Raw genomic sequence first — 25,971 nt, 5'->3', positions numbered from 1 at the left:
TTCTTTCACTTTTTTATTTACGTAATGAAGAAATTCTAAAGTAGAAACAACTATCTTAATCAGCTAACAATCAGCTCTGACACACGTCATATAAAAACTAAAAAAGACAAATTTTACAGATTTATATCCAAGACCTAATTTCACAAAATGGATAGATTTAAAAACTGTCAAAATGATTTATGTAATGGCATTTGCAATTATCCACCGCAGCTGCTCATTTTTTGCATTAGAATAGTGGAATAACCATTGCAATGAGTTTAAAAAAACATTTAATAAAATTTTGCAATTTGAACTGCTGATCCTCATTAAATGATAACATGCTGATATGTATTATTATTACAATAGCAATATGTCAGTGTTATTGAAATAGTGCTCAAAAGCGTATGCTTCACTATTAGAGTTTGTGTAATGCCGCAGTGTCTACGGTTCATCTGATGTCGGCGGGTCGGAGCTGTCGTTCTCCTTCAGCTAAGAAGATCTGCATCGCCCGATAAAGCAGGTGAACGCCTAACTCCCGTTTCCTCCGCACAGACCAAGTTGACACAACACCATAATAGTCTCCTCTTTTCTGGTTTGTGAGCATCTTCAGCCCTAATAGAAGATCAACATGTGAACAATTATGACATTAAGATGGAAATGTGTTTGCGAAAACATTTATAACCATCCAAGCAGACGTTTTCAGATCTCTTTACCAATGGCATCCACCATACAAGCCTCACGCGTGTACGCTTCCACAGCGATGACGTTCTGGAAACAGTGCAGAGATATTACTCCGTGCCCAGCGTTCCAGACCTGCAGGATGTGCTGCACTTTTGAGCTGAGTTTCTAGAGACACCGAGAGAAAAATACCATCATAGAATTTATGATTAATATTAAGAACCATGAGCAAGAACGGTACTAAAACGGACAAGGAGTTGTGTTGTGTTTCTTTTTACTCAAGAAGTTTAATACAGAACATCAAATATGGTCACAAGAGGGAAAACAGGATAAGAGATCTTTTAAGCCTAATCTTTTTCTATCTGTTTCAATCGCTTTTGAATGGAAATAAATGCATAGATCTGGTCAATTTGTATAACTACGATAGATTTATATATTTTTTTAATTATAGAAATTATTTAATATATTGCTGTGAATTTAAAATGGAGACAATTTTATTTGTCTTTTTCAAGATGATATATGATAACATTTATATACACACCTATTCACCATTGTGGTATGAACAATAAAACAATCACTATGTGTTAAACTGCAAGCATGAGTAATCATACAGACAGCCCATTCTGACATACTGTTACCAATGTTTAAAAGGCTACACATATTATACAAATAAATAATGAAATTTAAAAGGGCCTTATGATAAATGCTTCAGATAAATAAAGTTTTGATATGGGGCTGCATGGTTGCAAGCAGTGTTGCGAAGATGACTTTTATAGATGCACCATCAATGCCAGACTAAAATACTGTTGACAAGGTGACTCCCAATCACCAGACAGATTTTCTGGCAGAGAAGGAATATTCATTATGGTCCAAAGCACACTGCCAAAATCATGCGAGAGTTTTTAAAGAAAAAATATGACCTAGCCAAGAGTGCTGCCTGGCTTGAATCCAAAAGAACACCTTTGGCGTGTTTTAAAGAGAAAGGTCGAGCAACACAAGCCCTCAAGCCATGCTGAAAATGGGCCTTTGCCATTACATATAAAATTAAATGTAATAATTTAAATGATTACATTTAAAAATGAATACTAATAATAATAATAATAATATAAATTCACAAAATTATTGTATGGCATCCCTTGTGTGTGTTTTGAGTTGTTTGAGTTATGTACCTTTTGTCATCATTTGTTTATCGTATCCCATTCTGTGAATCTATCACTCATTACTTTATTGTCTGGGCTTTATGGCACTATTTGACAGAGTCTGTTGTTCTTTTGTGGTGGAAAAGAGAACAGGTATGCAGATGCGCGATATACACTGTGCGGATAGTAAGGTCAAGTGTTAGACACCAGAGGTGGGAGTAAGTCACACATGTGCAAGTCACAAGCAAGTATCAAGTCTTAACCTTTGAGTCTCAAGCAAGTCCAAGTAAATGTTTTATAAAGTCAAGTCAAGTCAAGTCACTGCCTTATGTCAAGCAAGTCAAGTCGTAGCTTGGGTCACAAGTCACTGGCAAGTCATACAAACGCTTGACGATTTCACTGAATTTATATATTAAAATAAGTTAAAACTACAGAAGTTGTGGACTATGGTTTTATTTGCAACATTTTTTTTTATATATGCATTTCCACATATAGCTGAGTGGTTACTACAATAAAATTTCTAAATGTAACTGAAATTAGGCCAACATTAAAGCATGAAAAAATAAATATCCCTCAAACATTGCAGAAGACCATTAAAAGGTATTAAACAATTCACAATTCAAGTATAATTCCTTTGCGACCAAAGATTGATGTACGAGTCATAGAAGGATTCATTTAACTAATGTTCAAAACGGCAGATTCGTTCTGGAACTGAGCAACTCGGTCACTGAATCACAAATACGCATAACTCTTTCTGTGGCTTGTTTGGAACTATTGTCTTGGAGAAATCCAGCAAAAAGAGAAAATATTTGGAATATTAGGCTATGTCTAAATGTCACATCACAATATTCACTCTTTGTTTACTGAACTGTTTTATAAAATCATTATCACATTTGCAATCGCGTCCATATTCTGGAAATATTTTTTTAGTATCATATATTATAATTTTGAAAATAACTCAAAGGCATTTTTTTCCACCACATTTTGAATTTTGGGTGCAATATTAATTCTGCTGGTATTTTGATAACATCTAATAGATGTAACCCCTGATAACATCTAACCCTGCTTTAAGAGAAACATAAAACACGACAAAACATTAACAGTTTTCTATGTTGTTTTTTGTCATTGGAAAGAACGACATATTTGGCTTTAAAGCATGATTTAAAAAGAAATGTGGCAAATGTTATACGAAACATATGACATCATTAATTATCATTTGAATATTGACAACATTAAGCTACATTTGAAAACATAATTGTGTATAAAGAGGCACGCTGTTTTGACCAATATTCTCGATTTAAAGATAGTCAAATTAACTGTAACAAACAGGTTAAACAAGCCATAGCTTACTTTTAGACGTGGTGAATGAAGTTCGACTGTTCGAGGTTGTGATGGTCGTGTCCGATATCCCTTGCCAGTTATTATGCGTACAGCAAATCTTCTTGTATGAATATAGTCAATTTCTAGTGTTTATATCCAAAAAGAAACGATGCTGGGAGATGTTTTTGTATTTAGCGCGCTCACCGCGATGTATGTTTTTTCTGGGCTTGTGCAGTGTCACGCAATCTCGCAGAATCTGATGACTGGCGTCAATGGTTCCGTTGCTTTCATTTTGTTCATCAATTGATGTTGCGATGATAAATGTATATCAAGTCATTCTCGAGTCATACAGTTCAAGTCAAGTCAAGTCTCAAGTCATTGGATCTCAAGTCAAAGTCAAGTCGAGTCATTTTCTTAATTTAGTCAAGCAAGTCTCAAGTCCTTAAATTTGCGACTCGAGTCTGACTCGAGTCAAGCCATGTGACTCGAGTCCCCCATCTCTGTTAGACACACTAGGTAAGGAGTGAGCGGAATCCCTTGTATTTTTGTTTTCTGTAGCTAGAGTAGGATATTTATGGCATCACATACAACGAACAATTCGGTTTATTTTTCACATTTTTCTTTCAGTAGTTTCCACTGAGCGGTACGGTACAGTACAGTTCGGAACGGTACGCAATTTTTCGCGTTTCCACTGTCAAAAGTTGTGAATGGTACCAAAAAGCCGAACCGTACCGTACCACTTTTTGGGTACCCTTCCGTTGGGGTACCTAACACACTGGTACGGTACTAAAAGGTGAAGCTAGACTCACTGCAGAACGTTGATTGGTTGACAGAGTATCGTCATTTGCGCGTGCCACAAGGGCATTAGAAGCGCCATTTTTTAATATACAGTTGAAATATAATACTACTGTTATTGTGTCACGAAATGTAGTTTTAAGAGTTTTTCAGGCGAGAATGTAGTTTTTTAAAGCTCAAATCTATGGTTTATTTATATATTTATGATAATTTGACTGAGATCCATTCCAAGCAATCACCGGGCGCTCGGCGCACATGTACCCCGCCTGGAACAGCCTTTCCTCGGCTAGTCGTTCTGATGTTTGCCGCTGACTATGACGTCTCTGTAGTGGTTAAACATGAGATATAATACGTGTTGTATAGACCTAACAGGCGATCTTTGGTCTAGTGAATCTATAATTCGTTCCCTGGCCAATAGTTTTGGCAGAAGGCTAAGTGAAGTTTCATATATTTGAGCGCTGAATTTGTATATTTGCTATTGTTTGCTTCATGTTATTAAACCTTTACTGTATAGCTTTTTGTACCTTTTACTTATACTTTTATAATGGCTATTTTTGATAAAACTGAAATTTAACAAAAAGAGTTTTGTAATTTTTTATTTTATTACAAAATCATCTGTAATGTTGTTTATTACAACATTTGTACCAATGCACATATTGCCTGGACTATGTTTAATATTTTTTAAATTTAAACGAAAAGAGGCAGGGTTGTGTTTTATATTTAGTTTTGTTATAAATATATAGGCTACCTATATGCTATAGGCTATAAATCCCATCACATAGAGCCTCTTTCACATAGAGCCTCTTTTCACCTATCATCATATAGAGACTGTGTCTGTTCCCCGAATTTGGAAATCCAAAAAACGTCCAAACCGATCTAAGGTTAAAAATGTAATTGATATTCAACAAATAAAAAATAGATATAATACAGATGAGCAAACGATAAAGCTTGGGTTGCTGAATATTCGATCCCTTACTTCAAAAGCGCTCATAGTTAATGATATGATTTCAGATTATAACCTAGATGTGCTGTGTATGACAGAAACCTGGCTAAAACCAGACGATTACATTACTTTAAATGAGTCCACCCCCCATGATTACTGTTATAAACATGAACCTCGCCTGAAAGGCAAAGGGGGAGGTGTTGCTGTAATTTATAGTAATATTTTCAAAACCACTAAAAAATCTAGTTTTAAATATACTTCTTTTGAAGTGTTGGTGCTTAATGTAAAAATATATAATGTAAACCATAAATCAAGTTTGAGAATTCTGCTGGCAACTGTATACAGGCCACCAGGGGACCATAAATATTTTATCAAAGAATTTGCTGACTTTCTATAAGAATTAGTATTGACTAGGCGTGTCCCCGACTAAGGATTTTCATAGTCGAATCAGATTCGTCAAGTCCTGCCTATAGTCGACTAATAGTCGAATCATGTGTGTGGTGTTGGGGAGGGGGCGGGGCTTTAACATATTAAAGCCGCGATGTACAGAACATCACACAAAGATATAGAAGAAAATGTATAAAAAGATTTTGGATCAATAAAACTAAGAAATAACATAAATAACTGCAGAAAGGCCACACTGCAGATAGGATTTGCATTTCACATGCAAATTAAATCGGCTGAATTGCCTGTATGAGCATGCTCTAAGTAGGCCTACAGCGCAACATCGATGCATGGAAAAATAATCAACAATTAAGAACACAATATACATTTATAATAAATAAAAATACAAAACGAAATAAGTCAGAATCAAGCCACAAGAAGCAGAACAAATGTGTGCAAAATGCCTAAAGTGCAGGGGAACAAATATTCAAAACACAAGTCACAGATAGTTAAATTAGATCACCCTGAGTGATCAATTAATAAAATAAAAATAAAGAAATTATTAAAATAACGAAAGTATGGCCAGGATTGTCAACTTTGTCTTTTTAACTGCAGAAACAACAATAAACGCTAAACTGGAGCGGCAGTCTTTTTAGCTAAACATGTTCACAGCAGGGGCGTAGAATTTAGAAATGTTAGAAGAATTTAGAAATGTTTTGAAATCACTTGTACCCATACCTGATCGAAAAAACAAAATCCAGTCTTTCACTCGGCCTGTGTCCGTTTGAGTCTTTTCAAATTGTGTGCGCGGATAAAATACATTCTAAAACGCTTAACGTGAAAAACGCTTAACGGCTTTGTCCTAAAACTGTTAAATTAAAATATCAAATTCTGTACACACCTTATTAATAAAGCATACTATATAGCCTACAGAAAAGCAGATGAGCCCAGAATATGAACGCAGCGCGTTTTATTATAGGCTACGTTAAGCATTTTCCTCCCATAGAAAACAGTTAAAGAAAAAGCTTTAGGCCTACGTGACTTTCTATAGGAGAAACGCGTTGCGTTCATATTCTGGGTTCATCTGCTTATCTGCTCATAGAATGGTTTCTTAAGGTGTGTAGCCTACTGTATACATACATTAAGCACGTAAAAGTGCCATTTAAGCGTTTTAAAAGCTTTTTTCACGTTAAGCATTTTAGAACGTCCCGAGGAAAACCAACCTGTTAACGTTGGCCAGCAGAAGTGCGATCATGGTTTTCCTGATGAAAATGAAAATCCAGCCTTGGAGAATATCCTTTCTGATGGTGTGCATTTAGATTTTCTTATCCCAGACATTTTTAAAGATTTAAATCCTGCCGACAAGACGCTCCTCTGTCGGTCACAGATCGAAAGTGAAACTTAAATCTGTCACGGGGTGTTTGGATTTATTCACGCTGCACGCACGTTACAAAATATTTATTAAAAGCTTCTTTCTTTGCACATTTTTATTGACAGCATTATCATAATAGGCTGTATATTAACGTATTGACAGAAAACCAGTATGTGAAATCAGACATTGAGCACACTCATATAGCCAAAATGACATAATCCTCGTTTAATAACACATCTGCGAAGATTCGACCGTGAGATTGGTAGTCGAATCAGGCTCCTCCTATCGAAGCATCGAATCTTCGACTATTCGGGGTCACCCCTAGTATTGACTGCAGATAAAGTCCTAATTGTTGTCGATTTTAATATACATGTAGATAATGGAAAAGATGCAATGGGATTGGCATATAAAGACATTCTTAACTCTATTGGAGTTAGCCAACACGTGTCAGGACCTACTCTAGGCCTGTCGCGATAATCAATAAATCGCACGATAAAAAAAATGAGCTCTAATTTTTCCGGCCGCGATAATTTCCATGTGCATGCTTGTTTGTTTTCCTCGTCTCTCTCTCTACCAAAGAGACTGGATGACGATATCAACGCTGACCGCCACACATTGATTTTCGAAGTTTTTTTTTAATTTTTTTTTTTTTTTTTTTACTGAGCCTATTTACAATCGTATTTGATTGCAGAGCGCTGTAGCGCAAGCACTACCTCTCGCTCGTCTCTCTCGCGGGCGCTCTCTTACCCTCATATGAGGCGCCGTCTAGGGCTTAAATCAAACTTAATTCATGCACACATATATGAAACACTTGCATACACATATATTAAGTAGTCAAACATGCATGTATACTGCTGAATGCTCAAACAAATACATATGAAATGCACAACGACACACCTAAAGTCGCTCACGCACATGCACGCAAACTCTACACACACGAGATGCGCGCACATACAAACTCTCCACGCACATAGCCTACTCATATGAGACACGCGTGGCACACAAACTCTCCACGCACATATGAGACACGCGCGCGCACACACACAAACTCGCGCACACACTCATATGAGACGCGCGCGCGCACACAAACTCTCCACGCACATACTGACGCGAGCGCACACACACACACACAAACTCGCGCACAAACTCAATGAGACGGAACACACACAAACTCTCCGCGCACATACTCATATGAGACGAGAGCACACACACACACACACGAACTAGAGCACCTACTCATATGAGACGCATGTTCACACAGTACATGATATGATTCTCAGTGTGAACAGAAGTCACACATTGGTAAGTGCATTTTTTGTTAACAGAGACAGAGTCCATTGCTTTTATTGTTTTTGGTTGTTTTGTTCATTTAAATAGTCTTTAGAAATAAAGTTTATTGATCTTTGAAAAGGTGTACCTGCATTATTATGCCATTATCATTATTTTAGATGAAAATGGTCTCAGAACAACTTTATTATCAATATTATCGTTTATCGCAATAATTTCTTGGACAATTTATCGTCCAGCTAAATTTGTTATCGTGACAGGCCTAACCTACTCATTGTCATAATCATACTCTAGATCTAATATTATCACATGGAATAAATGTTGATGCTGTTGAAATTCTGCAGCAGAGCGACGACATCTCAGATCATTATCTAGTCTCATGTAAATTACATTTAGCCAAGGCTGCAAAGCCAACTCTGTGTTATAAATATGTTAGACCTATCACTTCTGCCACTAAAGATTGCTTTATCAATAATCTTCCTAATCAGTTTCATCGTCTCAGCATCCCAGATAGCTTAGAAGAACTCGATATTGCGACAGAAACTTTTAACTCTCTCCTTTCCAGCACTTTAGACGCAGTTGCTCCGCTGCGCTTAAAGAAGATTAAAGAAAATAGTCCAACGCCGTGGTACAACGAGCACACACACACACACACACACACACACACACACACACACACACACACACACACACACACACACACACACACACTCAGGCCCTAAAGTGAGCAGCCAGAAAAATGGAGCGCAACTGGAAGAAAACAAAACTAGAGGTATTTCGGATTTCATGGAACCGTCTACTACAGCATCACATCAGGGAGTGCATTATAGTCTCCCTGAGGTAAAATTTGATTCATTTGTTGCCATAGGAGAGGAAGAATTTTGCAAACTCGTTAATTCATCTAAATCGACAACATGTATGTTAGACCCTATACCGACTAAACTACTGAAAGAGATGCTTCCAGAAGTCATAGATCCTCTTCTTAACATCATTAATTCGTCTTTGTCTCTAGGATACGTACCAAAAACCTTTAAGCTGGCTATGATTAAACCGCTTGTTAAAAAAACGCAGCTTGATCCTACAGAATTAGTCAATTACAGGCCGATCTCAAATCTACCTTTTCTGTCAAAGATACTACAAAAGGCAGTATCCTCACAACTGTGTTCATTTCTTGAAAGAAATGATATCTGTGAGGATTTCCAGTCAGGATTTAGACCGCACCATAGCACTGAGACAGCTCTCATTAGAGTCACAAATGATTTGCTCTTATCATCCGATCGTGGTTGTATCTCTCTATTAGTGTTACTTGATCTTAGTGCTGCATTTGACACCATTGACCACAACATTCTCTTAAATAGACTAGAAAACTATGTTGGCATTAGTGGAATTGCATTAGCATGGTTTAAATCATATTTATCTGACCGTTATCAGTTTGTAGCAGTAAATGAAGAGATGTCTTATCGATCACAAGTTCAGTATGGCGTACCACAAGGATCAGTGCTAGGACCGCTGCTGTTCACTCTGTACATGCTACCTTTAGGAGATATCATTAGGAAAGATGGAATTAGCTTTCACTGTTATGCTGATAAAATATAAATTTATATATATAAAAAATAAAATGTAAATTTTAAAATATTGCTGATTACTTACAAAGCACTAAATGGTTTAGCTCCCCAGTACTTGAGCGAGCTCTTAACGCATTATAGTCCTTCACGTCTATTGCGATCTCAAAACTCCGGCCAGTTGATAATACCTAGAATATATAAATCGACTGCTGGCGGTAGATCCTTTTCCTATTTAGCACCAAAACTTTGGAACAATCTTCCTAACATTGTCCGGGAAGCAGACACAGTCTGTCAGTTCAAAGCTAGACTAAAAACACATCTCTTTGACCTAGCATTCACATAACACTCTATAGACTGCTATAATTCAATATTAGGCTGCTTAGATTAGGTCAGCAGGAACTGGGAACATTTCCCTTAAATCCTGATGTACTCGTTACATCATAAGAAGAATGGCATCTACGCTAATTTTAGTGTCTTTGTTTATCCCGAGGTTTTCCCGTAGCCTGCCGGATCCAGGCCGGATCCAGATCTGACGAAGGACTTTCGCCTGGACCCGATGACAATGCAGTGCTGAAGTGCCAACTAGCCTCTCCCTATGGAGGATCCCTATACCACTCTACAGATAAAGCCTTGTGGAGTTTTTCGGTTCGCGTAACTACCCAAAGTGATAAGATAAAATAAAATTCTGCATCAAAATTTATAGACAAGACAAATAGTTTGTTTAGGCATGGTTTGTAAGGAATTACAAACCTGCGCACATATATTCAAACGCACATAACTATAGAATCAATTCTTAATGCGCATGTAAACGCCATCAGTGTCTATCACAGATTCACGTTTAAAGTCTGTTTAGAGAGAACGGTGTCGTCTTAGCGGCCCCTAATTTAATAACAAATGATCATTTGGACGGAAGTGAATCAATCAAAACTAACTTTAGCAGGAAAAAACATTTTTCAAGAACCACTATAAAACCAAACCAATCTCTGTTACCTTAAATTATACGTTTATCTCTGTAAAGCTGCTTTGAAACAATCTACATTGTTAAAAGCGCTATATAAATGAGGATGACTTGACTTGGCTACCGTATACATGCAGTGAATATAGCCTAATCAATAGGCTATGCGTTCCCTAAACTACATTTGTGTGCTTATAATGTTTAAAATGTATTTAAATGAAATCAAAAAGAAGCAGAGTGGTGTATTATAAAATATTTTGTTTTATTGTTGCCTAATGTACATACAGAGATAACCGGAGTAGCAGAGCGAGCTGAGTGGCGCTTTCAAAAACGCGCTGTTCCATTAGCAGAATTACCGGACTCGCGTCCACGGGAGTCATTCTTCTTAGTCGGACTTTGCATATGTAACCGTTTGCTTTAGTCTGCGTTGTGTTGGATACCAAATTGTATAATAACAGAAAAATCATGTGAAATACAACCATTTTAACCTCGTTACACATAGGCTACTTGATATTGAGAAACGCCTAATGCTGGCGCTTGTTTCTTGTGACAAACATGCCGAGAAGCAAGAAACAAGATCTGCTGGATGTCATCCATTGTTGTTTACTATGTCGCTTTCTTCTTCGCGCGAAAATGACGTCGATCGCTTCTTTCCGGCAAACACCACGCCTATCAACTAAGGGTACTGTTGGCGGTGGAAACGCTAGCCGGATCATGGTTTACCGACCCGAACCGTACTGTACTGTACCGTACCGTACCGCTCAGTGGAAACGAGCCATTAGAGGGCTTGAGGAGTAGCTTTAAGGGAATTATTTGGTTTTATTTGGTTCTGTAACTTCCCAACGGGAAGGTTCCTTTTCCCGACGTCATTTGAATTTTCTTTTTTCCCTTTCTTTATTTGTCTGGCTTTGGCTTTTTGTGAAAAAATTACTGACTTTTGGAAATTATACCAATGTATCCATGGTTATTTCTGCTCATTCCATTCCAAATACCATTTTTCTCTTCATTCATCATTGACTAAATATCACACAAAAAGAATGAAATCAAATCAAATAAGGACACATCTGACCTTGGAGGTCTTGTCTCCTTTGAAATATTCCAGAGCTTCATAGAGGTGACTGTACGGCCTAGAACGCTTGCCCTTCCCAACATAGAAAACCGCATTGATGAACGTCAGAAAACATTCTTTTGGGATCATGGATTGACTTCGATATGGTAGATTCTTTGTCACTCTATAAAACAGCAGTGGGAGAAAATGTCAGTAAACAATAAAAAGAAACAGTCATTATTCGAACAAAGGCAATAAAATGTGAAAGAAAATACATGCCGTGGGTCAAGCAGCAGGTAGTTAAAGCTGGACTTAATGAAACCCTCACGCCATCTCTTATTCTGATCTGGCTTATCAAACTGCTCACACAGAGCGAGCTCATCAGCTTGACAGTTAGGAAGCAGGAATCTGTGAAGCGCATTATCCAGTTCTGGGCTGTAACCTGCAGCTGAGAAAGAAATGCATGATAAAGTATGACATTTATATGCAAACATTGATCATCTACTCTTTATTCCAGAGGAACTCAACTTTTGAGGCCCAATTTACTTTACAATTACTTATCATCATTGATAAACAAAATATTAAGATAGTTTGACAGATTCATTTTTATGAAATGTAAAGGCCCTTTCACACTGAGCGTGACGCGATAAATAGCGAATCGCTGATGAACGGAGCTTTCAAACTGAACACGAAACGATTGTTTGCCTTCATCTAATTCACGCCTGCACAATAGGTGGCGCAAACTGAGAATATATTTTTCCTCATGAATGTACCACAAAATTAAAAGCCTGATTAAGCCTGTGACCTTTGAGGGCCAAATATAATAAAATCACGTAAAAGCTCATGTGCCAGATGGGCACCTGTTGAGTACCCTGGCTTTATGCCATGTTATGCATTTTATTTTGTGTACTTACCACTGAAATTAGTGGGGCTTAGAGGGATTCTGGGGTTCTGAAGGGATCTCTTCAACTTCTGCACGTACAGTGGCCGGGTTTGACTGTTTATGGGTCCAGGATCTTCTCCCATTTCAATTAACTTGTTTCTGAGTTCCTTGTCGGTTAAACCACTTACTCCAACATCATCCTGTTTGGGACGACGGCTTTCTATGTCACGGTCTGGACTTGTAGACCCGAGCTGAAGCGAGCGCCAATCATAAAGAAGTGTGTCTTCAGAGTTGCTGGTGCTTATGCTAGAACTGAAGGAGGTATTGGCCGTTGGAGGAACATGGGTCTCAATGAACTTATGGCCCTCTTCAGTGTCAGTATAAAGGTATTCCACAAGTTCATCGGTATCAGTAGTTAAAGGCTGTCCACCAAGTGTGCAAGAAAGGTTTGCCAGTGTCTGTCGCGAAGAGTGGACTGACAGTCGGCTCATGCTATACCGAGGAGTACATCCAGAGCGCCCTGAATTAGCACATGGATACTTCTGAGCTTTGGGGGATTCATACATCAAACTGGAAGGAGATTCTGAGTTATTTAACTGAAATGGCAAAGACCCTTGAGAAGTAAGTCCACACGTAACACAGGACTCTTTGTGTCCTACAGCAGTAGGGATGAACTGTAGCGTTTCTGTTGTGGTTTGCTTCACTTCTTGCACATCAGTCAAATGGTCTACTAACCCTTTGTAACAAACAGGAGTGATTCCCTTATTACCAGCCTCACTGGCACTCGTTTCCAACTGTGATTCAACACTCCTTTCAGAAATTAAGACTGTATCAGCCATGCTCTCGGATAACGTTTGTGTGTCAGCTTGGCTTTGGCCATCTGAGCTCACAGATAACTTCAGAGAGCTCAACTGCGAGTCAACATCCTCCATTTTCCTTTCTCCACTGAAACCATCTTCGTCAAGACTGTGCTTTGACGTACCATATGGTGACTTAACTGTGTTGCGTCGCAAACGGGTAACGTTGGGTAGCGTCTGCTCAAACAGACAAGAGCTGGTTTCTAAGGAGGCCGGTTTTTGGCTCATTCTCTCTGAATGACGACTCAATCTGGACCTTGTTCTTCCAGTGACAAATGGACTTGGAATATCAGTTTCATTACTGGCCACCTCAACTTTACCAGTGTTTCCGCCAATTGCAGATAAACTCGCTTCTTCATTATGACTCCTGACTCTTTCTGGTAGGTGTCCGTTTCCATCTCCAACAAAGGAAAGGCGTGCATTTCTAACACTAAAAACTAACCCACTCTGTCCTACAGTCGATTCGGATTTCTGGGCACAGGGTTTGGTCAAAGGAGAATTTCCATTGTCTTTAGTACTGGGCAACCCATTTTCCACAGAACCTTCAGTTGGGCTCTGGTATGGTTCGCTGCCACAGCTATTGTACTCGCTAGAGCCACTACTAATGAGGGGCTGGATGATGCTCTTAAATTCATCATCATCATTTTCATTATCATCATCATCATCAAGTGGTACAGGCCCCACAACAGTCTTATCAAATTCATCTTCCAATGTGTCGACTTCTTTGGAAAAAATGAAAACATCATCGGGATACGTGACATCGATTCCCTGATTCTGTAACACGGTAGCCATACGTTTATTATCTAGGAAATCAGGGTATTCGGAAAGATCTACTGTAAGATCACTAGACTGATTGAGAGAGAACTGCAGATGATCATCTTGTCCGATAATGGGCAAATAATCAATGGTTCCTCTGAAGGTGACACTCCTCCGGTTTTCCTGTTGAGAGCAAACAGGGATATTCTGAGACTGCAAAACATCACAGTCACTATCTGTGACTTGATGCTGACGTTCAGATATTAACCCTGGATTGGCCTTATTGTCCACTACAGAAAGACAAGTACTAGTCAATATGGGTAACTCTTTACAAATTTCACCATTATTCCAAATATGAGAATCATGTGACTCGAGATCTGACATATCTGAGAGCCAGAAAGCCTGACTTTCTCTGTTCAAAGGTTTTCCACTGTGTCTGGAAAGCGAGGACAGTCGTGTGCTGCTCAGTGGTTCTGCTCCAGGAGGAATCAGCACTGACGCTTCTGGACTGAACGAACTGTCACTCATGGACTGGCCAGAAAGGATTGCTATAAAAAAGGAAGAATACAGAATATTATGATAGTATAATTTGTTCTCCATAGACAAACAATAGACAAAACAATGTATTATCTTTGAGTTTGATGGAACACTACTTTTAAAACAGTGCTTCCCAATTCTGATCCTGGCAGAATCACCCTTTACATATTTTGTTAAGGGTTCTCCAATCAGGATTTTAGGGTCTGATCACCGATCACTGAAACAAGTATCGACCAATAGCCATCACCAATACCGATGGCCAAAATAAATGACAACATGACAAATAGAAGGCTTTAAACAGACTCAAGGGGGTATTTTAGCTATTCTTAACAGCAATGTAGGCCTATGTTAAGTATTAAAATCAACAGATAAGAAAGTACCATGAACGGACAACTATTTTTTGGCAACATGTGCAACATATTCCATTCACTCTATTAGAGATGATTAGGAACAGCTTAGAGCAGTGTTTCTCAACTGGTGGGTCGCAAGACCCTTCTGAGTGGGTCACTCACTTCCATCAGATCAAAAAACGTGTTTTCCTGATTCATCAGCGGTCAGATGAGATGTTGTCAGGTTATATGTCAGTGTCATTTTATCATAACGTTATTTTTCGTTACAAATAAAAAAAATCTCACCTCAGACAAGGACCTTTCCTGTCCTGTCAGCCGTTATACTGTGCTCGTAGTGCGCACTCTTTAATTGCGGTGGCGCGCCCTGTATATCTTCACTATTTATACAGCGCAAAAGAAACTATAAGCATGCAACGTTGTAGTTATGTTGTCAAAATTAGTAAGTCTCAAAATAAAAGTATAAATACATTTCCTAACTGGTACGTTGCGTGTTAGCTGGAAAGGGTTTGTATGAAGGTATGATGTTCATTGTAAATATCAAGAGCAGTTTCCGTGTATCATTAACAGTTCATGTTAGTATTGTGCATTCACCATGTTAACTGTTATTTCCATAACCCCAAAATGTCACTTTATTTTCACTTTGTGTTATTTTGTATATTTTTATATTAAATAATAAAATAAAAATAATAACAAAAGCAAATGTAAAACACTGTAGTCTTCACTGTATTAATTAAATATAGAGTAATCCTACTACCTCTACTAAAGAGCAGGGAGTAATTTTCTTTGTCTTTAATTGTTAACATTGATGACACACTGCAGCGGGTTTATTAGGCTGCTTCCACTTTAAAGCGTTAGTTCACCCAAAAATGATAATTCTGTCAGTAATTACTCTCCCTCATGTTGTTCAACCCCGTAAGACCTTCGTTCATCTTCGGAGCACGAATTAAGATATTTGTGATTAAATCTGAGAGCTGGATCACTCCTCCATAGGCTTCTAAGGGATTGAACTTGCCAGCCCTGAAAAGTTATTAAAGACATCGTTAAAATAGTCCAAGTGACTACAGTGGCTCAATCTTAAGTTTATCAAGCGACGAGAATACTTTTAGTGCGCAAAAAACCCCAAAAATAACAATTTTAATTTCAACTATTCATTTCCTTCTCTGTGGGCGTCGAGTCAGTTAGCGTAGTGTAACAGCGCAGCGCTTCTGTGTTGTACGTCACACGCATCTCACACACACATGACCAGCGTCGGCCAATAGTGAGCCTACGTCTGACGTAGGCCGGCAAGTTTCAATCCCTTAGAAGCCTATGGAGGAGTGATCCAGCTCTCAGATTTAATCAAAAATATCTTAATTCGTGCTCCGAAGATGAACAAAGGATTTACAGGGGTTGAACAACATGAGGGAGAGTAATTACTGACAGAATTTACATTTTTGGGTGAACTATCTCTTTAAGAGCTGATCAACGGATCTGATGTACTGTTACACATGCAAATTTATTCCCCAACTGTTAAAGTTCACTTAAGAAAGAACCAACTGTATTTAAGGAGAGAGATTCATGAACTGAGCTGCACTGACAGGGTCCCTATGCAGTGCTCACTACATGAGCACGGTATAATATTAGTATACGTAAATAAACGCAATTTAGTCATATTACATTTTACAAATTATGTTTATTTTCATATTAAACATCACAACAGACAGTTACCACACGGCACTTTAAATATGACAATTTACTAGGGAGGTGTAACGATTCACTCATTCTCTCTATGCATTGATCGTGAAACGAATTTTTGAATTGTGAATTGTTGTTTTCGGTCAAGAATCAATTAAAAATGCTAAGAATCGAATTCATCTAATTCATTTGATAGCGATTCAGTGCTTTAAAAACACTTTGAATTACCACCGTGTATGAAATGTGCTATGAAACTTGCCCTGCCTAAAATATATAAAGATTGAATTACTACTATTAAATTACTTCCCAAATGCGTAGGGAACAGGGAGCAGTGAACTGCGTAAGGAACATGGAGCAGTGAACTGCGTAGGGAACAGGGAGCAGTGAACTGCGTAGGGAACAGGGAGCAGTGAACTGCGTAGGGAACAGGGAGCAGTGATCTGCGTAAGGAACAGGGAGCAGTGATCTGCGTAGGGAACAGGGAGCAGTGAACTGCGTAGGGAACAGGGAGCAGTGAACTGCGTAGGGAACAGGGAGCAGTGATCTGCGTAAGGAACAGGGAGCAGTGAACTGCGTAAGGAACAGGGAGCAGTGAACTGCGTAAGGAACAGGGAGCAGTGATCTGCGTAGGGAACAGGGAGCAGTGAACTGCGTAGGGAACAGGGAGCAGTGAACTGCGTAAGGAACAGGGAGCAGTGAACTGCGTAGGGAACAGGGAGCAGTGAACTGCGTAGGGAACAGGGAGCAGTGAACTGCGTAGGGAACAGGGAGCAGTGAACTGCGTAGGGAACAGGGAGCAGTGAACTGCGTAAGGAACAGGGAGCAGTGAACTGCGTAAGGAACAGGGAGCAGTGAACTGCGTAGGGAACAGGGAGCAGTGAACTGCGTAGGGAACAGGGAGCAGTGAACTGCGTAAGGAACAGGGAGCAGTGAACTGCGTAAGGAACAGGGAGCAGTGAACTGCGTAGGGAACAGGGAGCAGTGAACTGCGTAAGGAACAGGGAGCAGTGAACTGCGTAGGGAACAGGGAGCAGTGAACTGCGTAGGGAACAGGGAGCAGTGAACTGCGTAGGGAACAGGGAGCAGTGAACTGCGTAAGGAACAGGGAGCAGTGAACTGCGTAAGGAACAGGGAGCAGTGAACTGCGTAGGGAACAGGGAGCAGTGAACTGCGTAGGGAACAGAGTGCAGTGAACTGCGTAGGGAACAGGGAGCAGTGATCTGCGTAGGGAACAGGGAGGAGTGATCTGCGTAGGGAGCAGGGAGCAGTGAACTGCGTAGGTAACAGGGAGCAGTGAACTGCGTAGGGAACAGAGTGCAGTGAACTGCGTAGGGAGCAGGGAGCAGTGATCTGCGTAGGGAACAGGGAGCAGTGAACTGCGTAGGGAGCAGGGAGCAGTGAACTGCGTAGGGAACAGAGTGCAGTGAACTGCGTAGGGAGCAGGGAGCAGTGATCTGCGTAGGGAACAGGGAGCAGTGAACTGCGTAGGGTACAGGGAGCAGTGAACTGCGTAGGGAACAGGGAGCAGTGATCTGCGTAGGGAACAGGGAGCAGTGAACTGCGTAGGGAACAGAGTGCAGTGAACTGCGTAGGGAGCAGGGAGCAGTGATCTGCGTAGGGAACAGGGAGCAGTGAACTGCGTAGGGAACAGGGAGCAGTGAACTGCGTAGGGAACAGGGAGCAGTGAACTGCGTAGGGAACAGGGAGCAGTGATCTGCGTAGGGAACAGGGAGCAGTGAACTGCGTAGGGAGCAGGGAGCAGTGAACTGCGTAGGGAACAGGGAGCAGTGATCTGCGTAGGGAGCAGAGTGCAGTGAACTGCGTAGGGAGCAGAGTGCAGTGAACTGCGTAGGGAACAGGGAGCAGTGAACTGCGTAGGGAACAGGGAGCAGTGAACTGCGTAGGGAACAGGGAGCAGTGAACTGCGTAGGGAACAGGGAGCAGTGAACTGCGTAGGGAACAGGGAGCAGTGATCTGCGTAGGGAACAGGGAGCAGTGAACTGCGTAGGGAGCAGGGAGCAGTGATCTGCGTAGGGAACAGGGAGCAGTGAACTGCGTAGGGAACAGGGAGCAGTGAACTGCGTAGGGAACAGGGAGCAGTGAACTGCGTAGGGAACAGGGAGCAGTGAACTGCGTAGGGAGCAGGGAACTGCGTAGGGAACAGGGAGCAGTGAACTGCGTAGGGAGCAGGGAACTGCGTAGGGAACAGGGAGCAGTGAACTGCGTAGGGAACAGGGAGCAGTGATCTGCGTAGGGAGCAGGGAGCAGTGAACTGCGTAGGGAACAGGGAGCAGTGATCTGCGTAGGGAGCAGAGTGCAGTGAACTGCGTAGGGAGCAGAGTGCAGTGAACTGCGTAGGGAACAGGGAGCAGTGAACTGCGTAGGGAACAGGGAGCAGTGATCTGCGTAGGGAGCAGTGATCTGCGTAGGGAGCAGGGAGCAGTGATCTGCGTAGGGAGCAGGGAGCAGTGAACTGCGTAGGGAACAGGGAGCAGTGAACTGCGTAGGGAACAGGGAGCAGTGATCTGCGTAGGGAACAGGGAGCAGTGAACTGCGTAGGGAACAGAGTGCAGTGAACTGCGTAGGGAGCAGGGAGCAGTGATCTGCGTAGGGAACAGGGAGCAGTGAACTGCGTAGGGAACAGGGAGCAGTGAACTGCGTAGGGAACAGGGAGCAGTGAACTGCGTAGGGAGCAGGGAACTGCGTAGGGAACAGGGAGCAGTGAACTGCGTAGGGAACAGGGAGCAGTGATCTGCGTAGGGAGCAGGGAGCAGTGAACTGCGTAGGGAACAGGGAGCAGTGAACTGCGTAGGGAGCAGGGAACTGCGTAGGGAGCAGGGAGCAGTGAACTGCGTAGGGAACAGGGAGCAGTGATCTGCGTAGGGAGCAGGGAGCAGTGAACTGCGTAGGGAACAGGGAGCAGTGATCTGCGTAGGGAGCAGAGTGCAGTGAACTGCGTAGGGAGCAGAGTGCAGTGAACTGCGTAGGGAACAGGGAGCAGTGAACTGCGTAGGGAACAGGGAGCAGTGATCTGCGTAGGGAGCAGGGAGCAGTGATCTGCGTAGGGAGCAGGGAGCAGTGAACTGCGTAGGGAGCAGGGAGCAGTGATCTGCGTAGGGAACAGGGAGCAGTGAACTGCGTAGGGAACACAGCACAGCTCATGGATCTCTCTCCTGACGAGCTGATTCAGGTATGAAACACAAAATATGCAGAGTGGGGGGGCCTTAATCTAACAGTGTTAGAACAAGGCCTGATAAATAACTTAAACGATAACAACAAAAAATCTTACAATATTGAAATTTGGGTACATCGTGTTCCTCTTTGGATGTGTGGGATTCATACTCTTGAAGAAGACTAGCACATTTACTGTTCTCCTCCTGTTCTGCCAGATCAGATGGTTTATTCCCATCCTAGAAATAAAGCAGTAAACATTTTTATAAGGTTCCTCACTCAGCAATTGTATAAAAAAAGTTAAATTAAAAAATTAAAAAGTCAATTTCAGCTTTCACTTAATTTAAAAAACAGAGTTAAATGTCTAGATCTATACAGATGGCCTCTATCCATACAGGTCAATACTGGAGATGTTAATGCACTGAATGCTTTACTTGATCTCTGAGGTTTGGGTTTCCACCGTTCCTTAAGAGTAACCTGAGATTCTGAAAACACCCCCAAGATGCAGCAATATGTAATGGAGTCAGATCCTCACTACTCCTAAAAAACAAAAACAACAACTTCATCTTCAACACAGCTATGTAGGAAACATTGGTGTACCAAGTGAATGTTCAGTAATCAGGCATGTGATTGGCTAAGGACAAAAAAGCAGGAAAATATACTGATCCCCCCCCACGCCCACTTTTAGAGCAATGGTGCTGGGCAACACTGCTGTCAATGGTAATGAGTAAAGATTACTACCGTACTACTCTTCCCCCACCACTCCACCACCCGCCCTGATCGCTGCTATCCGTTCAAAACATAGTCAGACTTGCCAGCAATGTTGCTGGGCAAGAAGATGTCAAAAAAGTTGCCCTCATGTATCATCAGCTTTAAAGAGTGCTGCTCTAGCCCTGTAGCCTAACCTTAAAGTTATTAGATTATTTTTAATGAATAAGAGACAGCAGTAAAGGTTGTCGCCTGTTTAAGACCTGGTAGCTAGGGCTGGACGATATGGACCAAAAGACATATCCCGATATATTTTGGCTGAATATCAATATACGATATATATCCCGATATATATATATATTTCCGCAAAGTGAGAGCAAATGTTCAGTCAAAGCCAAATATAGTCTTCACTGTTTAAATTATACATTGATTCTTATTAAAGCTACTATTAAAGTTCTCAGTCAAGAGCAGTGAGTGATTTCCTCTGTGTTTTGTTTTATTATAGATAGTTCTCCCAAAAATGTTAATTGTCATCATTTACTCTCTCAAGTTGTTTTAAACCTGAATAAGTTTCTTTCTTCTGTTGAAGTTATTTGGGAGAATGTTGGTAACTAAACAGTTGATGTACCCCAGTGATTTCCATAGTACATTTTTCCTTATGGAAGTCAATGGGGACCAGCAACTGTCTGGTTACGCACATTCTTCCAAATATCTTCTTTTGTGTTCAGCACAAGAAATAAATTAATACAGGTTTGGAACAACATTACAGTGAATAAATAATGACAGAATTTTTATTTTTGGGTGAACTATCCCTTTAAGGACAAGCGGCTGCATGTTTACTATTAGGGCTACTGTCTCTTTAAGACCTGTACACGACGCATCTAATATACACGCATTTGACAAGCAGATTTCTCTCAATTTTCTCGGTTTGCTTTCAGTTTAGACATAACCAACCTTCCTTATGTAAACCTTGTGTGTATTTGAGAGTATTAGCAAAATAGGACTAGAAAGATAACTTGGTCCAGTAACCAGGCGCTGTTAGACAGGCTTTTAGTGCGCGCGCGCGTCGGATGTTCGCGCTCAGTAAAGCACATGTTAGAACAGCGCATCAGCAGTGAATGACATGTTAAACCGGCAAGGCTTTAAAGCATATGCAAATAATGAACTTTTGTGAACTCACTGAACTGATGTGTCCCGTTCCTCTGCGTTAACATTTGATGTGAGTATTTGTCGCGTTGTATGCACAACAATGCACGATATACATATTTCTACAAAAGCAGTCAGCAGCTTGTTTGGAGCAAGGATCATAGCGCAAATTTGAACTATTATGCGATATGGTCTAATTCCATATCACATTTAAAAATATATCGATATATTGTTTATATCGATATATCACCCAGCCCTACTGGTGGCCTAACGGCGATGTTCTTGTCAACTGACAACGATACCACTGTAGCGCGAGAGCCACTGAGGTACGAAATTGAGCAGGTGAACAAGCTGAACGCAAATACGTCCTTGTTGATACTTTGAAAAGGAAGGGAAAAATCCTTTTCACTCCTTAATCTGGAAAAATCACATCCCTGAGTAATTCTTCTTTGGCATAGGCATTATTCTATTATTACACTGAACGGCGTGAATGACCAATCATAGACAAGCATTCCTACAAAGCTAGCGTGTAACTGATATGATCATAGCATGGCAGTGCACCACTCGTGTCTAACGGTGTAACCGACCTGAGGTTTGGGTCGGCTCCGTGCTGAAGGAGGAGTTTCAGGCAACGCAGTCCTTTCTCAGACTCTTTACCTGAAGATAAATGAACCGCTGCCACACCGTCCCGGATGATCCCGTTGGGATTAGCACCCCGACACAGCAGAGACTCGACACACCTGCACAACAATAACAAGATCATGCTCATATCTGCACGTGACAGCATGCAACAGTCCAACACGAGTGCTGTGAACTGACCCTGACTGCAGAAGAATACCCATTGCATGAAATATCAAATAAAGGGCAATTAAAAAAGTCTAAATATAAAGTTTAAAAAGCCATCTTTCACAACATATAAGGCAATATGTTACAGAGGCCTTTGATTTTATTCTCTTCTAAACGACAAAAACTCACTGCAACCCTTTCCTAAACATCCGCATTTCCCTTCGGCTGATCCCTGACGCGAGCGCAAAGCTGATTCTGCGCTAGTTTGATCTATTATTTAATGTTATTAAAATGTTACAGATTTATGTAGCCAATGAAAATATAAAATTAAAATTAATATAAATATAAAATAAGTAATATAAAATAAAATTACAGAATATATTTTGAAACAAAGGTCTTGTTAAAGGGATAGTTCACCCAAAAATTAAAATTCTGTCAGTAATTGCTCACCCTCATGTTGTTCAACGCAAGGTTATTATAGTTTTTCTTTTTTAAATTAGTTTTTATTTTAATATCGTTTTCAATTTTGCTTTAAATTTCAGTTTAGTTTTAGTTAGTTTCATTAATGGTTTTGTTAGTTTTAGTTTAGTTTTTATTTTGCAAAGACATTTCTATTTAGTTTTAATTGTATTTAGTTTCAGTTTTAGTTTTAGTAATTATAGTTTAGCAGAACAAACAAAACACTTCCAGTGTAGACCAAAGCGAGAGCTTAATTTCAGCAAAGTTTAATGTTTGCCCAGATTAGTTAACTCTTGTACATCTTGACATCTTAATAATAAAAATAAAATAATGGTTTGAGATTGAACAAAGCACCAAATAAATGGAACTTAAAAGTATACAAGAAAAAACTGTGAAAAAATCAGACAAACTAATTCATATTAAAGATGAAATCTTGTTAAACGTGCCTAGTTTACTTTTTTCAGCTGTAAATGTAGCAGAGTGACCACTGGTACATAACACCCCCCTGTGTGTGTGTGTGTGTGTGTGTGTGTGTGTGTGTGTGTGTGTGTGTGTGTGTGTGTGTGTGTGTGTGTGTGTGTGTGTGTGTGTGTGTGTGTGTGTGTGTGTGTTTCTATCCTGGTTGAGACTTAAACCTGAATGCACACAGACTCATGGGGACTCGTGTCACTGTGAGGACCTAAATTGAGGTACACAAGCTTATAAATCAAACAAAAAAGTTTTTTTTGAAAATGTAAAAATGCAGAAAGTTGGGTGATGGGTTAGGGTTAGGGGTTGGGTTAGTGTACTGTAAGGAGACAGAATATACAGTTTGTTTGAGGCTACAGTATAAAAACATTACGTCTATGGAGAGTCCCCACAAAGATAGTGGATCAGTCTGTGTGTGTGTGTGTGTGTGTGTGTGTGTGTGTGTGTGTGTGTGTGTGTGTGTGTGTGTGTGTGTGTGTGTGTGTGTCGTGTCCTGGTATTCCAAACATTGCGGGGAAATGTCTCAACGTGGTTAAATATTAAATGCACCTTTCACCCTGTCAACCTTCATGAAAACATGACATCTGAAACATACAGTAGCCTACTTTAGCCTAGAAGTCTAAATTAAAGTTTTTTTTGTGCTTGACGGACTTGTTTTGCTGTCGCACCCGCGTCTCGCAAATGAAACGGCATTCTAAAAATGCTGCGCTCAAGTTAAAAGAAGTCCAACTTGCCTCTTATTTCCTTGTGTTATTTCCCATTCCACTGCAACAGACGCATCCTTTATGAACAGCGCTTATAACTAACCATGTGTTCTACGTTACGGTCCTTCACTGAGCGCGTCACAGCAGGACAGCGGTTAATCGCCTCAGAAACTTCTTCACGTATGAAGCGCCATATCAGGCATTTCCTTAAACAGCCGCAGGTCAGATTTTCCGCCAAAGTAAAGAGCTTATTAATTACGAAAACGATTATTTATTTTTGCTAATTATTATTTTATTTCAGTTAGTTTTTCAGTAACTGTTGTTAGTTTTGTTTAGTTTTAGTCTTTCATTTATTATGAATTTTTAATTTTATTTCAGTTTATGAAAATGTTTTTTGACCAAAAGTTTTAGTCTTAGTTTCAGTTTCCGTTTACGAAAATAACCTTGGTTCAACCCCGTAAGACCTTCGTTCATCTTCGGAACACGAATTAAGATATTTTTGAATATTATTAATTTGATTAAATCTGAGAGCTGGATCACTCCATATAGGCTTCTAAGTAATTGATATCTGTCGGCCCAGAAAGTTATTAAAGACATCGTTAAAATAGTCCAAGTGACTCAAACTTAAGTTTATCAAGCGACCAGAATACTTTTTGTGCGCGAAACAAAACAAAAATAAAAGTTGATTTAGTCTTTTAATAGACTAAAAGTAATTATTTTTGGGGGTTTTTGCGCACAGAAAGTATTCTTGTCGCTTGATAAACTTAAGTTTGAGTCACTTGGACTATTTTAACGATGTCTTTAATAACTTTCTGGGCCGGCATCAATTACCTTTTTGGGTGAACTAACACTTTAATGATTTTCTGTTTTGTTGAAGATAATTAAATCAACAGTTTTTCAATAACTGAAGAATATCTAGGAGCTGAAGCCACAGGAATTCACACGTTGATAAATAGCTGGTTAATATAAATAATTTAAAGATAATCAGCATATTTATAATGAAACCATCATTTTTAAAATATATTAATCATATTATGTAATCATATACAATAGCTATCATGTTATTGTTATCACTGTAAAGCCATATAACCTTTGTTTTTAAATTAACTATTTAAAATACACACTTTAATTAAGGTGTTTTTACTGAACAAAAATACATTTATTTTATTTATTAAAAGAAACAGAAAATAGTACAAACTTTGTTCAAGTAAATGTTTTGATCAAGCATTAACTTAAGATATTAACACAAAACATATTACAATAATTAAAGGATTAGTATCAATAATCTCAATATTATCTCATTTGCTTCACCACCTCATACATTTCTTTTCCAAAAAAGGGTTTCTCCTTTTAAAAAAGCTCTGTTACATCCCATTTCAAATGTACAAAATTACCAATAATGACTTTAAGTAAAATATTTATTAGAGAGCACAAGCAATTCATGAAACCACTGAACCCGATTTCTGTTGTTTTGGCCAACAGAAATATCATCAGAAAATAATAATGTTTAGATGACAGCTGGATCCCAACATGTCATTTCTGAAAACAAGCATGTTCTTCGGTTTTAATCATTAACTTATTGCAAGACAGCGTTGTTTTATGGTTTACTTGTTTAGCTTTTATAAATCTACAAGGACACTGGAGTTTAAGTTATCCTAATGCCACTACAATGTTACTCAAACCGTTATAGTTACTGAGATACAGTCCTTGTGACAAATGGACACTTATATTTAAAGTTGGAAAGTCAGTCGTTACCTGGCGTCCGCCTCACTGACTGCGTCGATCAGGAGCGCCTCTAACTGCGACATTATTGTGACTTAAACTGCTTCCACGCCATGTTTATAGAGTCTAAACTCTCAGCGAAAAGGACTCAAAAAGGTTCTTAAACATGTTTTTTGTCTTTGTTTTGATCCTGACAAGAATGTTTATCCTCACATCGCCGTTATCCACAACAAAATTCCCTCCATTCACAGTTTTTCCGCTCCAGCCAAACGACACAGAGCCATC

General features: G+C 39.8%; 1 protein-coding gene across 1 annotated transcript; it reads right to left on the bottom strand.

The window, feature by feature from the left end:
* On the bottom strand, positions 1 to 25,971 carry LOC143741319 (uncharacterized). The gene is made up of 9 exons (XM_077233759.1): positions 25,720 to 25,971; positions 22,135 to 22,287; positions 20,128 to 20,233; positions 19,812 to 19,932; positions 12,380 to 14,509; positions 11,745 to 11,913; positions 11,487 to 11,649; positions 693 to 825; positions 1 to 591 (listed from the first exon to the last, which is right to left on the bottom strand). Exons 1-9 carry the CDS (start codon positions 25,770 to 25,772, stop codon positions 428 to 430), a joined length of 3,192 nt encoding a protein of 1,063 aa, XP_077089874.1. The 5' UTR covers positions 25,773 to 25,971; the 3' UTR covers positions 1 to 427.

The sequence above is a fragment of the Siphateles boraxobius genome, unplaced genomic scaffold (genome assembly GCF_051911475.1).
Source record: "Siphateles boraxobius isolate OS27281-9 unplaced genomic scaffold, OSU_SipBor_1 187, whole genome shotgun sequence".
Classification (NCBI taxonomy): domain Eukaryota; kingdom Metazoa; phylum Chordata; class Actinopteri; order Cypriniformes; family Leuciscidae; genus Siphateles; species Siphateles boraxobius.
Note: the sequence above shows the minus strand (reverse complement) of the source record. Positions and strands in the feature narration are given on the sequence as shown.